At 38.0% G+C, this 16,292-nt stretch overlaps 1 protein-coding gene across 3 annotated transcripts in view; it reads right to left on the bottom strand.

Annotated features, from left to right (window-relative positions):
• Positions 1-3,490: 3,490 nt before the first annotated feature.
• LOC135194884 (NAD-dependent protein deacetylase sirtuin-2-like) overlaps positions 3,491-16,292 on the bottom strand; it is a 28,327-nt gene continuing 15,525 nt past the window's right edge. For all 3 annotated transcript variants that reach the window (XM_064221081.1, XM_064221083.1, XM_064221082.1), the window contains exon 9: positions 3,491-4,834. In XM_064221081.1, the coding sequence (XP_064077151.1) occupies positions 4,799-4,834 (36 nt within the window). In that variant the 3' untranslated portion in view covers positions 3,491-4,798. The remainder of the gene's footprint in view (positions 4,835-16,292) is intronic.

Genomic DNA, 16,292 nt, shown 5'->3' with positions numbered 1-16,292 from the left:
CAAAAAAATCATATACAAATATATATATAAATACATATGAATATATATTTATATATGGTATAATATAATCATGTATATGGCATTTTCTATGAAATCCTTATGGTTTAGTCACGTAGATGATATTTCCTATCTTGATGATTGTTCATTCCGCTGTAAATATCTGCTAGACTTCTCAATGAATACTCCTTACTAAGGCTGCATTCCAAAGCACTCTACGTTTCACCTCGTTTCGGAGCGCTGCTAATGTCCACACCCGATACGCCGTCGTATTTTGTCGTACGAAGAGAAACCGAAAGATATAGCACAAAGGACCAAAAACGCTCGTGATCACTTCACAACATACGTCGTCTGTGGTGGCTACTCATTATTTCCTTTTTAAATGTTAGTGGATACTAATGTATATTTGTGAAAGGTGCGGTGTCAATAAAAAGTAAATGGAAAGTAGTGTGTTTCATTTACCCTGAACTTGTTAGAAACAAGCTGGATCTGAAAGAGAAAAGAACCAATGTCGCTCAAAGTACCAAAGTAATTCACTACTGTTTTGCAACACAATCAATAACTAGGACCCAATTTTGCAAAGTCAACACTCATCAATATATGTACTCATAACTTCAATTCTTCCAAACTGAAGAAGTAGAAAATTAAAATGGGTCATCCACAATCACTTTCTCAACCCCATTGCTCTTCCTGAAGACTTTTTGCACCTAGTTACAGTCCATTCTGTTCATTACATAAGAGAAAAACATAATCATAAGCAAACCTGATACAGGAAAGGGAACATTTTTTATAGCATAGCCACTGTGTTCGTTCTCAAAGTAGTTACACTTTCATGGTCCCCCAGGCCTCCAAAAGACAGACTAACCAATTACAATGAATTCTCTTACAGTTAGTACAGGAAAAGGAACATTTACAATGGAACAGAAATGAATATGTGAAAAAGGTAAAATTTGTCCTTGAGAAGGATAGTGGGTTTGAGAAAGTTAATGGAGACAACCCAATTAAACATACATTTCTGTTCAAAGATAAGACTGACAGAAATCAAAGTACAAAAATTCATTTACCTCAGAAAGTTCATATTCTCTCACTGAAGTTAACAAAAGTCTATTTCCTCATCTCCCAAGACTAAAACTGACTGGCCATGTTGTTTGCATTTCAAAGAAGGTATAGTATTTTCCACACCAACCTTATGTAAAAGCAAACATCAAGAGCTGATCCTCATTTGCAGTAAGAAAGCGAAGTTGTTATATCACCCAAGTCAAATAAACAGTGGACTCTGTTAGAACTTTAACCAAGTGGGGCGATATATGAAATATGAGAGGGCACAATATAACATTATTTACAATGCAGTATGGGCCCCTCACACAATATGTCCGTAATAGTGAAGAAATCTAGCAACTACTAATTCAGTTTACAAAACATCCTATTGTATTAATAGTGAGCTCAAAATATTCAATCTATCATCAAATTACATATTAGTATTATTATTATTATTATTATTATTATTATTATTATTATTATTATTATTATTATTACTATATTCACGAAGGTCAGAAGCCCATTTTCTTAACTAGTAAGTACCATGCTCATTTGAGAATGTCAATGTGCATGTGAGAATCATCTCCAGACCACCCAGGACAAATTTATCACTCAGGTGTGCAGCCAATCTCCTGCTACTCATCTGCAAAGAAAAGCATTTCTGGAGGGGGCATTCAGCAGTATTCCAACCAGACACCAAGCGAGTTGGGCCAAAATAGACCCCAGAGAGAGAACTGAACATGGATACCTATGGGGCAGTCGACAGTCTGAAGCAAAGGGACTTAAACTGGTAGTACACCCTCCTATCGCAGACAAACCAGAGGTACATACTTCCAACAAGAGTTCTGATGGAGGGATATAAGAAAATACACATCCTTCAGATCTACTGACAGCATGAGGGTCCGTTTTCTGACAAACCAACACCGAATAAGTGGTTTCCATCCTGAATGAGGTTTAATGAACAAGCTTGTTCAGAGGTGAGAGGTTGATGACCAGTCTCCAGGTCCCTGTTGCCTTTTCAACCAAGAAGAGACACTGTAAAAGCCATGAGATTAATCATCCACAACTTGCAACAAATCTCTCCAGCAATTTCCCCACCTCTGCAACATAGCAGGAGGTCTACACAGCCCTGGAGAGCAGCAGAGGACCTGTAACCATCCCAAAACAACACACTACCGGGGGGGTCACACCCCCATTGCTGCCACATTGCCCAACATCTTTGACAGGCACCTCCAATATGGTAAATAAGTAGCTCCAAGAAATCTGGAATTATGTGAACTAACACAATAGATCCAGGTCCCCTTGGGAAATAAATTAAATCCAAAAATCTGTCTCTAAAGTAGGATTATTTTCTCAAATAAATCAATTGATAATCAATGAAAAACAGTGCATAAAGTCTTCTTACTACATGAACCACAGGAAGTCTTACCTATCAATTTTCCAAACATTAACTGCACTGTAATCTCTCTCTTTTGTTGTCAAAACAGTATTGCCAGTGTTTGACCTCAGTGGTTCAGCATCAATATCTGTAAACTATTCAAAGAAGCAAAAATGTAATATTACAATGTCAAATGCTCATTTCTCTAATATTCAGTATACAATTATGAACAAATAATACAATCCATGGTTTCACTTTACTTTATTCAAATGCATCATCGTTTATACATAAAACTTATCTGATCAAGAACATAAAAGCTATAACTAAACATAGGACCCACATCCCTTCATCGGTAAAATATATCACAGAAGGCATATTATAAGAACTACAAACATAAAATATTACAATATCAACATACAAGGGCAAATCTTATTTAAGTATAAAAGAACTTGAAAATAACATTCTTACAATAAGCAATGCATATTCGGTGTGAAGTTCTCAGAAACCTAATTAAATAATATAACAATTACATAAAGATTCTAAAACCTTAACTTGTCTTCATCAATTTGATCAACAAAGAATTCTACAGAGGAATAGTCTACAGCTGCAAGGTCTTAATTTATTCTCTATGGTCCCAATCACATTGGCATTTTTGTTTTTCTAAATAAAATTCCCTAATCTGCTGGTACAATAACAAACAGACCATACAGATTAATATGAAAACTGGTACTTATATTACTTGGCACATCACTTAATAACTCTAAGGATTGTTTTGCCACTACCAAACTGTAATGGATAATAACAGATATTGCTGTATCTAGTTCAACAGGGCAAAAAATATGGCCAAAGTTGCTATTTTTTTTCTGCCCAGTTATATCTACATTACATAAACAAATACCAAATTAAGCACTCCTACAGAGAGAGAGAGAGAGAGAGAGAGAGAGAGAGAGAGAGAAGAGAGAGAGTTTCACACACAGAGATATCAGAATTAAGTGAAAATACATAGAGAAGCCACAGACAGGACAGACAGACAGAGGAGAGAGAGAGAAGAGAGAGATTAGAGAGAGAGACGAGAGAGAGAGAGAGAGAGAGAGAGAGAGAGAGAGAGAGAGTTATTCACACACAGAGTATATCAGAATTAATTGAAAATACATAGAGAAGCTCATAGACAGACAGACAGACAGAGAGAGAGAGAGAGAGAGAGAGAGAGAGAGAGAGAGAGCCTGTTACACACAAAAATGAACACAATACATAATCTCTTACAAATAACTGCACATAGCATCAATAGTAAATAATGTAATCCAACAGCACTGTCCTGTAGTCTATTTTGATTTGATTAGTACAGACTACCTTTTCAGAATAATGAATCTTATGAAGAAAGTAAACTCAAAGCTGCAGAATTACCTACTCTTTGAAAATGATATCACACATCACAATACAATGCCTATATCAAGAGTATCATGTTAAATCTGCAAATTCTTAAAAAATTAATCATTCGACGATGTTATTAAGTGGTAGGTAATAAGTGACAATTTCTACCATCACTACACGGACTTGGAGAGAACAGCTGGACTCACCGCTACAGTGCATAGGTAACAAAAGTCTTGGAGAAACATACTATAGAAACTTAATTCTACCTAAGTATTACAGAAACTGTGAGTTACACTACGATACTATATGAAACAGTACTGATAAACTGCAGTAATACAAAATTCTCAAGCAAAATCACAAAAAAGTTAGCCAAAGAAAATGTAGCAGAGTAAAAATTCAAATACAATTGGTCTAAGAGCTGATTTTTTTTCCCCCCAAAGATTCATTTCTAAGGCCATAAGCATCATTAGAAGCTAGTCTCATAGGATATATTTCTCCATACCCAACACCAGAAAAAATTTATAATGATAGTACATATAACAGTACATATTTAGTGCAAAATAAAAATGCTCAAAAGGAAATAGCAAAGCTACAGTCTCTAATTCATACCTTCTCTTCATTTTTCCTGTTTATGCAGCTTTTTCTCACAGTACTTCTCTTTCACTAATTTCTTCCCTGAAGTATGGTCTTTGATCCTTTACAACAGCATCGTACTCTGTTTAAGTCCTGGGAATGTTTTTAAAATCACTTTGGCTTCATGGCAACAATAACAACTTGTTTCTTGTACAACGGAAAAAGAACAACGCAGCTCTCTTTTGATGTGTAACAGTCCTACTTCCAATGTGTTTTCAATGGTTCTCTGGGGCAATACATAATGCCCAATAAGTTTCATTTCATGCTTAACACTAAAACTGTTCCAGCGGGTACATGAATCCCACACAGCACTTCCGTACAGACTGGATACAAAACATGCACCGATTGATGACTTAACAATATCACAGATGGTACCAGGATTTACTTCTTGCTGGTCAAGAAGCCTTGTAGGTCTTCCTGTAAAAGATATGTATATGTATATAACTCTTTGATCTTTGTTTCCTTATTTTCTTATGAGACAAGGAACATATAAACTGAGGGATACAATACAGCTAGTTATTCATATGCATATCTACAAATCATGTGCATATCTACAAAGCAAACATTTCAAGCTGTGAAAGGAAAATACAGAAAAGCTATCAGTAACCAGTGGTTATTATTCATGAATAAGAAGTTACTCTGTATTTTTTGCCATAAGATAAATATAAAGCAAACTTAAGTGCTGAGATATTTGCCTATTCCTGGTATTTTTCCTAAATATTCACTAATTATTCTATTTTCATATCATTTTTGTGACTGAATGCATTTTTTGTGATAAAACTATTAAACAACTCAAGATACTATAAGCACTTTCAGAGGGGAATTTAGGTATCTGAATTATCAAAATTGGCAATTATAAGCATTTTTAGAGGGGTGTCAAGTATTCACATATCTTAGCTATTCATGTGTGGGTTGTGGTAAACATCCCCCACAAATACCAGGGGTCAACTAAGGTTAGCAAAACACTACTTCTTATAAGAGTCAAGATGGAGCTGATTTGAGCAATCATTAAGAACAGTGTCTGGGGTAAGGCCTCCAAATCAAGGCAAGTGACCCCTTAGCTTTGGGGATGGTGGTAGGGATGGAAACTGTTGCATTCCTTCTCTAAATACCAGCCACCTTATATTCCAATGATACACCAACTGTCAAGAGACTGCATTTTTCTACTGTGGTTAAGTGATTTTTGTATTTACAAAAATAATGCAATGTTTGTCAGTTTCTATTTCCCCTATTATTTGTATCAAAACACACCGTAAACTTGAAAATGCTGGACAATATAATGACTGCGGATGTGCAAGAGCTTCAAAACTCCTTAAACAATACACTTTGTATTTTAATATTTTATTTAGTTTTTATCTATTTATCTGTTCATTTATTAGTTTATTCATTTATCTTTCTTTTTCTGTTCTGATAACTGATCTCTTCTTTCTGTATTTCCTATTATCTTCTGTAACTCCTTTCAACTGAACATCATATTCTTTGGAAGCTTGAATTTCAAGTCAATGTCCCATGTACACTTGTTCTATATGCATGGTGGTTTATCTTCTGAATAATAATAATAATAATAATAATAATAATAATAATCATAATATAATAATAATAATATAATAATAATAAGAATAAAATAATAATAATAATAATAATATAGTTGAAGAGAAAGATGAGGGAATGATACGTATCAAGATCTGAAAATAGAAATAAGAAGGATATGGGATATGCCAGTGGAAATTGTACCCATAATCATAGGAGCACTAGGCACGATCCCAAGATCCTTGAAAAGGAATCTAGAAAAACTAGAGGCTGAAGTAGCTCCAGGACTCATGCAGAAGTGTGTGATCCTAGAAACGGCGCACATAGTAAGAAAAGTGATGGACTCCTAAGGAGGTAGGATGCAACCGGGAACCCCACACTATAAATACCAACCAGTCTAATTAGAGGACTGTGATAGAGCAAAAAAAAAAATAAATAAATAAAAAATAATAATAATAATAATGTATGCATACCTTTTAATAAAAATAATAATAATAATAATAATTGAAAAAGAAACCCACAATATCACTTTGTAATTTGTTTACTTCTAAGTATATTTACATTTAGTTTTACTACACACTCGAGTACTTTCAGGCCCTATCTGTGGCCCATTTTCAAGATGTTTGGGATGTTAGCCTGGGTCAAGGCCCAAGCTAACATCCCAAACATCTCTTGAAAATGGGCCACAGATAGGGCCTGAAAGTACTCGAGTGTGTAGTAAAACTAAATGTAAATACTTAGAAGTAAACAAGTTACAAAGTGATTTTGTGGGTTTCTTTTTCAATCTTCAGAAGAAAACTGAAAGAAGTTTTTGTTTGGTTAATAATAATAATAATAATAATAATAATAATAATAATAATAATAATAATAATCAGTAACCAGATACAGTGCAGGAATAGTGGAATGGACGAAGGCAGAACTCCGCAACATAGACCAGAAAACTAGGAAACATATGACAATACACAAAGCACTACAACCAAGAGCAAATACAGACAGACTATACATAACACGAAAGGAAGGAGGGAGAGGACTACTAAGCATAGAGGACTGCGTCAACATCGAGAACAGAGAACTGGGGCAATATCTGAAAACCAGTGAAGACGAGTAGCTCAAGAGCGCATGGGAAGAAGGACTGTTAAAAGTAGACGAAGACCCACAAATATACAGAGACAGGAGAATGACAAACAGAACAGAGGAATGGAACAACAAACCAATGCATGGACAATACATGAGACAGACTAAAGAACTGGCCAGCGATGACACATGGCAATGGTTTCAGAGGGGAGAGCTCAAGAAGGAAACTGAAGGAATGATAACAGTGGCACAAGATCAGGCCCTAAGAACAAGATATATCCAAAGAACGATAGATGGAAATAACTTCTCTCCCATATGTAGCAAGTGCAATACGAAAAATGAAACCATAAACCACATAGCAAGCGAATGTTCGGCACTTGCACAGAACCAGTACAAAAAGAGGCATGATTCAGTAGCAAAAGCCCTCCACTGGAGCCTGTGCAAGAATCACCAGCTACCTTGCAGTAATAAGTGGTACGAGCACCAACCTGAGGGAGTGATAGAAAAAGATCAGGCAAAGATCCTCTGGGACTATGGTAACAAAACAGGTAGGGTGATACGTGCAAATAGACCATACATGTTGATTGACAAAATCAAGAAGAAAGTATCACTCATTGATGTCGCAATACCATGGGACGCCAGAGTTGAAGAGAAAGAAAGGGAAAAAATGGATAAGTATCAAGACCTGAAAACAAAAATAAGAAGGATATGGGATATGTCAAGTGGAAATTGTACCCATAATCATAGGAACACAAGGCACAATCTCAAGATCCCTGAAAAGGAATCTGGAAAAACTAGAGGCTGAAGTAGCTCCAGGACTCATGCAGAAGAGAGTGATCCTAGAAACGGCGCACATAGTAAGAAGAGTGATGGACTCGTAAGGAGGCAGGATGCAACCCGGAACCCCACACTATAAATACCACCCAGTCGAATTATAGGACTGTGATAAACCAAAAAAAATAAAAAATAAAAAAAAAATAAATAAATAATAATAGTAATAATAATAAGAGGCAACAGAATTATAATAATAATAAGAGGCAACAGAATTAACCATCTGATGTTCATGGACGACATCAAGCTGTATGGTAAGAGCATCAAGGAAATAGATACCCTAATCCAGACTGTAAGGATTGTATCTAGGGACATCAGGATGGAGTTTGGAAGAGAAAAATGTGCCTTAGTCACCATACAAAAGGGCAAAGTAACAAGGACTGAAGAGATAAAGCTACCAGATGGGAGCAACATCAAACACATAGATGAGATGGGATACAAATACCTGGGAATAATGGAAGGAGGGGATATAAAACACCATGAGATGAAGGACACAATCAGGAAAGAATATATGCAGACTCAAGGCAATACTCAAGTCAAAACTCAACGCCGGAAATATGATAAAAGCCATAAACACATGGGCAGTGCCAGTAATCAGATACAGTGCAGGAATAGTGGAATGGACGAAGGCAGAACTCCACAGCATACACCAAAAAACTAGGAAACATATGACAATAAACAAAAAACTACACCCAAGAGCAAATACAGACAGACTATACATAACACGAAAGGAAGGAGGGAGAGGACTACTAAGTAAAGAGGACTGCGTCAACATCAAGAACAGAGCACTGGGGCAATATCTGAAAACCAGTGAAAACGAGTGGCTCAAGAGTGCATGGGAAGGACTGATAAAAGTAGACAAAGACCCACAAATATACAGAGACAGGAGAAAAACAAACAGAACAGAGGACTGGCACAACAAACCAGTGCATGGACAATACATGAGACAGACTAAAGAACTAGCCAGCGATGACACATGGCAATGGCTACAGAGGGGAGAGCTCAAGAAGGAAACTGAAGGAATGATAACAGCGGCACAAGATCAGGCCCTAAGAACAAGATATATTCAAAGAACGATAGATGGAAATAAAATCTCTCCCATATGTAGGAAGTGCAATACGAAAAACGAAACCATAAACCACATAGCAAGCAAATGTCCGGCACTTGCACAGAATCAGTAAAAAAGAGACATGATTCAGTGGCAAAAGCCCTCCACTGGAGCCTGTGCAAGAAACATCAGCTACCTTGCAGTAATAAGTGGTACGAGCACCAACCTGAGGGAGTGATAGAAAATGATCAGGCAAAGATCCTCTGGGACTATGGTATCAGAACAGATAGGGTGATATGAGCAAATAAACCAGACGTGACATTGATTGACAAAATCAAGAAGAAAGTATCATTCATTGATGTCGCAATACCATGGGACACCAGAGTTGAAGAGAAGAGGGAAAAAATGGATAAGTATCAAGACCTGAAAATAGAAATAAGAAGGATATGGGTGATTATATATTGTATAATTGTTATGGGTATTTTATGCATTGTTGAAATATGGTGGGTGTCCTATATATAGACAACATGTGGTAGATTCTAGAAGGTGTCTGTTGATGTATTTAAGTTGTGTTGTGACGTCATAGGCTGTGACGTCATAGACAAGATGGCGGCGGCGTCGGCAGGATGTAAACAATAACACGGGGCAGTAGAAAGCACGTGTTGGTGGTGTGTGGTTGGTAGGGGAGAGCTCTCTGTCTGGTAGGAGTTGTTTTTTGGGTCGTAAGTCTTGTGGTGCTGGTGTTTTAAGGTGATTTCAGAAGTGTACTGGAGTTGGAGAAAGCGTACAGGTGGGTAGATTATTCATTTTTATAGAGAAAGAAAGGAGTTTAGGCTAGGCCAAAATTCAAACTGGTACCAGAGCGTGGTTGATCAAAGATGCCTGGATCCGACAGTGAACAAAGGGAGACTACTAGATGGAGAAGGGAATGTCCTAGGTTTAGCGGGATACAAGAAGAATACAAAGAATGGAAAGGTCAAGCCGAAGATTGGCTATTGTTGTATGGAGAAGATACAAAATACCCGGCGATAGAAATGAGAATGAGCTTAAAAGGGAAAGCCCGAGAGCTAGTGGAAGCATTAGATAAAGATAAACTTACTGGTACAGAGGGTCCAAAGTTAATCCTAGAGAAACTAGATAAAGCCTATCTAAAAGACTCGGTAATGGAGAATTACGGTAGAATAAAAAGATACCTTCTAATAAGAAGAGAATCTAGTGAAAATATGGCGGACTATTTAATTAGATACGAGAAGGCAGCATCTGAGTGTGAAAGAGCAATGGGGAAAGGCGCGCTTGAAGGCGAAGTCAAGGGGTATCATGTAATAGAGCAAGCAAATCTCACGGAAAATCAAAAACAAATGGTATTATCGGCTTGTGGGCAAGAAAAGCTAGAGTACGGAACAGTGTCGCAAACAATGAAAAGACTATTTGAGGGATTAGGGACTAAAGAGGAACGGGAATGGTGGGGTTCGTCAGAAGGCAATGCCAGTTCTGGGAGAGGGAGGGAAAACCAAAGATATCGGGGAAGATGGAACCGAGGAAGGGGTGGTAGAAATCCTATAAACAAAGAAGGGAAGGTAACAGTATGTGCAATATGCAGCTCAGAATGGCATTGGGCTAGGGATTGTCCTCAGAATTTTCATAATAGGAAGAAAACTGAAACAAGACTAGAAGAAAATAAGGTAAAAACAGAAAATGGGACAGAAGAAGAAGAGGTTTATGTAGGAGAAGTTAATAAAATAGTGGAAGCATCATGGGAGGTGGTTGATGCAATTTTGGACACAGGGTGTAAATCAACAGTTTGCGGGGAATTGTGACTAGCACGTATTGTCATGGATTTGAGTCAGGAAGAGTTGAGGAGAATGAGGGACACTAGGACAGAGTCTAATAAAGTGTTTAATTTTGGTGAGACATCTTATAAGTCCAGATGAATAATAGAAATACCTGTGATACTAAAAAACAAAACGAAAGTTTTATTTGAAGACGGAAATTCTGGCAAGGTGATATACCCTGGCTGATAGGTTAAGCAAACCATGAGTAAAATGGGTATGACCCTAAAATTTGAAAGAAAATTGTGTCATAGTAGAAGTATTAGGGGGAATGAAAGTAGAGTTAAGAGAAGAACACAGGGTCATTTAAGAGTGCCTATAAGGAGGAGGAAGGTAGAAGAATTATTACTGGAGGGTTGGAAGGGAAAGAATCCGAGGGAAATTAAGAACACAATGAAGAAATTACATTTACAGTTTGGTCATGGAAGTGGAGATAAAATATGGAAGCTACAGAGGAAGCACAATGGAGTAATGGTTTAATCGAAAAGGAAAAAGAGGAAATAAGAAAGTTACTAACGGAACTGATTAAAAATTGTGAGGTTTGTAAAAAATACAAAAGAAACCCCGCCAAACCGGTAGTAGGCTTTTCTTGGAGTAAAACGTTCAATGAAGTCGTAGCGATGGATGTGGGAGAGATAGAAGAGAGAAAGTTCTTGGTAATAGTGGATATGGCAACGAGATATTGTCAGGCCTGTTGGATAAAAGATAAGAAACCAGAAACTATAATAAAGATACTTTTTGAGTGCTGGTTTGCTATATTTGGAGCACCCTCCAAAATATTGTCAGATATGGGGGAGAATTTCAAAATGAAAAAGTAAGGAGGATGGCAGAAAAATGGAATATTAAAGTATTAGCCACAGCATCAGAATCTCCGTGGAGCAACGGATTATGTGAAAAGACCGTAGGCATGATCAAGGGAAGTGTAAGGAAGATGATGGAGGAAAGAAGAGGAAGTAGATTGGTCCCTAGCTTTGAAATGGGTAGTGAGTGCTAGGAACTGTTTAATGAATAATGGAGGTTTCTCTCCCAACCAATTAGTATTTGGAAAAAACCCTTCACTGCCTAACCTAATAGGAGAAGAAAGTTCTAGTCCTGCAAGCAGAGAAAAAGGGATGGAAGAGGGTATGGTAAGGGACACACTGAATGCAATGCACAAGGCCAGAGAAGCATTTATAAAAATGAGTCCTGTAATAAAATAAGAATAGCGCTAAACAAAAACATCAGAGAACATAAATTTGAAGAAGCAGTGGAGGAGATGAGGTATTCTATAAGAGGGAAAATGAAAATGAATGGAGAGGACCTGCTCAGGTAGTGGGAGTATCGGGGAAAACAATAATAGTCAAACATGGGGATTCTTTAAGAGAAGTAGCTAGGATACATGTGACAAGGATTCAACGACGATCACCAGATACAGAAGAGATATCGGCTAGAATAGATAAATCCCATGGGGTGAAAGGTAGGTCAGATGGCCCAAATGAAGGGAAAGTAGATTGGCTGGAAGGAGAGGAGATAATGGGTGAGAGAAGGAATGCAGACACAGAAGAGACTATAGAAAGAGAGGTGATAGAGGAAACAGTGGAAGATAACGGGCAAAGTGGGTCAATAGAAAGCGAGTTAATGGAAGAGATACCAAAATTCAAAAAGGGAAATAGAGTTAGGGCTATAAACAATGATACAGGACAAGTAGAAGAATGGACTATTTTAGGTCTTGCAGGAAAAAGATCAAGCAACCAAGCATGGGCTGATTCGTACAATATACGAGACTCACAGTCAGGTGACAAAGGGTGGGTTAACTTGAGGGATTATAGTCAGGTAGAAAAAATTGAAGATGAAGAGGTGTTGCTGGGATTTGAAAATAGAAGCATAATGGAAGCTAAAGAAAAAGAACTTCTAAGTTGGAGAGATAACCAGGTATATGAGGAGGTAAATGATGTTGGACAAAAAGCTATATCTACAAGATGGATAGTAACTGAAAAGATAAAAGGGGGGGAAAGGATATGTAAAGCAAGATTGGTAGCTAGAGGGTTTGAAGAAGAAATGGCTGAGTGGGAAAAGGATGCTCCCACATGCAATGCTGAAATTTTAAAATTCTGTCTAACCATAATAAAGGTGAAAAATTGGAATTGTTATACATTGGATGTCAAAACTGCATATTTACAAGGTGACGAGATACAAAGAGAAGTGTACTTGAAGCCACCAAGGGAAGATGGTTGGAGGGGATTATGGAAGTTGAAGAAAACAGTCTATGGGCTCAAGGATGCAGCAAAAGCATGGTATTGTAAAGTGGTGAAAGTAGTGAAGGAGCTTCAAGGTGAGAGAAGTAGACTAGAACCTAATATATTCTTTTGGAAAAAGAACAATAAATTGGAAGGCATTTTGTGTACACACGTAGATGATTTTTGCTACGGAGGAACTGAAGGATTCTTAAAGGAAACGATTGGGAGATTGAAGGGAAATTGCAAGTAGGAGAACAAGAGAGTAAAAGGTCAAGTATATAGGAGTAGTAATAGAGCAGAAGGAGAATAGATTTTCCCTTAATCAGTGGCAGTATATAAATTCCATAAGAGAACCCCAGAGGCTAGAAGATATACGGGTAATAGAGTGCCTAGAACAAAAAGAGTTAACAGAGTACAGATCAGTGGTAGGACAGCTGAATTGGTATCACTACACACGATGCCAGAAATATCATATGATATTAGCGAATTAAGTAAAGCATTTAAAGAAGGAACAACTCAGGATATGAAGAAACTTATTAAAATTGTGAGAAAAACTAAGAGCATGATGGGCGAAGTTACAATAAGTGAGATGGAAGAAGAAAGGGTTTATTGGGAAGCCTATGCAGACGCTTCATTTGGAAACATAGAAGATGGCCATACTCAACTGGGTTATATTATTTCTTTGACAGATGGGAAGAGGAGAAGTCCCATATGGTGGAAGTCTAGGAAATCCAGGAGAGTGGCAAAATCCACCATTGAGGCTGAAGCCCTGAGTGTTGGGGAAGCTGTAGAAGGATTGATATATTTCAAGCATTTGTGGGAAGAGGTAGTAGGAGGGAGAAATTTAGAAGCCTTGGTTAACACTGATAGTAAAACACTAATGACCGCCATCAAATCGAGCACTGGTGTAAGTAGCAAGAGATTAAAAATAGATATTGCTGCAATAAGGGAAACCATTGAATCCGGGGAAATAAAGGAGGTGAGATGGATAAAAGGAAAGGAGCAAGTGGCTGATGTATTAACTAAAGCAGGAGTTTCAGGGGAATGTATTAGAAATTATGTAGAGGGTAAAGAGTTGGAGGACGAAGGAAATTAAGAGGGGAATACTAGGTTAGGAAACAGTCGGAGGGGAGGGAGAAAGAGATAAGTGTGATTATATATTGTATAATTGTTATGGGTATAGATAAGTGTGATTATATATTGTATAATTGTTATGGGTATTTTATGCATTGTTGAAATATGGTGGGTGTCCTATATATAGACAACATGTGGTAGATTCTAGAAGGTGTCTGTTGATGTATTTAAGTTGTGTTGTGACGTCATAGGCTGTGACGTCATAGACAAGATGGCGGCGGCGTCGGCAGGATGTAAACAATAACACGGGGCAGTAGAAAGCACGTGTTGGTGGTGTGTGGTTGGTAGGGGAGAGCTCTCTGTCTGGTAGGAGTTGTTTTTTGGGTCGTAAGTCTTGTGGTGCTGGTGTTTTAAGGTGATTTCAGAAGTGTACTGGAGTTGGAGAAAGCGTACAGGTGGGTAGATTATTCATTTTTACAGAGAAAGAAAGGAGTTAGGCTAGGCCAAAATTCAAAATGGGATATGCCAGTGGAAATTGTACCCATAATCATAGGAACACTAGGCACGACCCCAAGATCCCTGAAGGAATCTAGAAAAACTAGAGGCTGAAATAGCTCCAGGACTCATGCAGAAGTGTGTGATCCTAGAAACGGCATACATAGTAAGAAAAGTGATGGACTCCTAAGGAGGCAGGATGCAACCCGGAACCCCACACTGTAAATACCACCCAGTCGAATTGGAGGACTGTGAAGCAAAAACCAAAAAATTTTCAAATAAATAAATAAATAAATAAATAATAATAATAATAATAATAATAATAATAATAATAATAATAATAATAATAATAATAATAATAATAATAACAGGACTGGCACAACAAACCAATGCACGGACAATACATGAGACAGACTAAAGAACTAGCCAGCGATGAATACATGGCAATGGCTACAGAGGGGAGAGCTAAAGAGGAAAACTGAAGGAATGATAACAGTAGCACAAGATCAGGCCCTAAGAACCAGATATGTTCAAAGAACGATAGACGGAAATAACATCTCTCCCATATGTAGGAAGAGCAATACGAAAAATGAAACCATAAACCACATAGCAAGCGAATGCCCAGCACTTGCACAAAACCAGTACAAAAAGAGGCATGATTCAGTGGCAAAAGCCCTCCACTGGACCCTGTGCAAGAAACATCAGCTACCTTGCAGCAATAAGTGGTACAAGCACCAACCTGAGGGAGTGATAGAAAATGATCAGGCAAAGATCCTCTGGGACTATGGTATCAGAATGGATAGGGTGACACGTGCAAATAGACCAGACGTAACGTTGATTGACAAAGTCAAGAAGAAAGTATCACTTATTGATGTCACAATACCATGGGACACCAGAGTTGAAGAGAAAGAGAGGGAAAATATGGATAAGTAACAAGATCTGAAAATAGAAATAAGAAGGATATGGGATATGCCAGTGGAAATCGTACCCATAATCATAGGAGCTCTAGGCACGATCCCAAGATCCTTGAAAAGGAATCCAGAAAAATGACAATTTGTCGAAAATTGCATTTTTCCTAACTATACAAACCTGAGGTCCTTTAACAATAGGAAGTAGCTAGCGGCAGCTGGAACGGTCGTAAGCTTCGAACAAGGGGAGAACGGTAGTTAACTGCTTGTCCGATCGTCGCGCGGCTGGGAGGTAAACAAATCACTTTTGCTTTTGGCCCATGCAAAATACGCAGAGTGAGGGGTGGCATGAGGAGGGACTATATGTAAAGGACCTCAGGTTTGTATAGTTAGGAAAAATGCAATTTTCGACAAATTGTCATTTGTTCCGATACGTAATACAAACCCTCGGTCCTTTAACAATAGGAAGACTCACTTCTTGGTGGGAGGAATCTGAGTCTTTTGATGAACAGACTGGTGTTCGTCCATCCCTGGAATGCCTCCCTGGTCGTAAGAGCGAGGGAGGGATCCAAGCCTCTGTCCGATTGATCGGGGTGTGCACCGCAGGATCAATGGTCAGACCTCTGGGCCGAGTACTAAGAGAGAGGCAAGCGTATCTCTTTGTACCAGCATTGGTAAGAACTTTTTTCCTTTACATGAGCAAATGTAAAGTAATGGGTTTGTCTCATGTAGGCATCCACTTTCTCCCCCTTCCCCCTTGTTGAGAAAGTGGTGGATATACACTCCTATCTCTAGTTAAAGAGATAGGATGGAGCTCTGTTGAATAGCTTACCTGCATCTGACTCCCTTCCAGCAAGGTAACGACCGTAT

Source organism: Macrobrachium nipponense, chromosome 15 (assembly GCF_015104395.2).
Source record: "Macrobrachium nipponense isolate FS-2020 chromosome 15, ASM1510439v2, whole genome shotgun sequence".
Lineage (NCBI taxonomy): Eukaryota > Metazoa > Arthropoda > Malacostraca > Decapoda > Palaemonidae > Macrobrachium > Macrobrachium nipponense.
The sequence above is the reverse complement of the archived record's forward strand: the minus strand, read 5'-3'. Positions and strand labels throughout refer to the sequence as shown.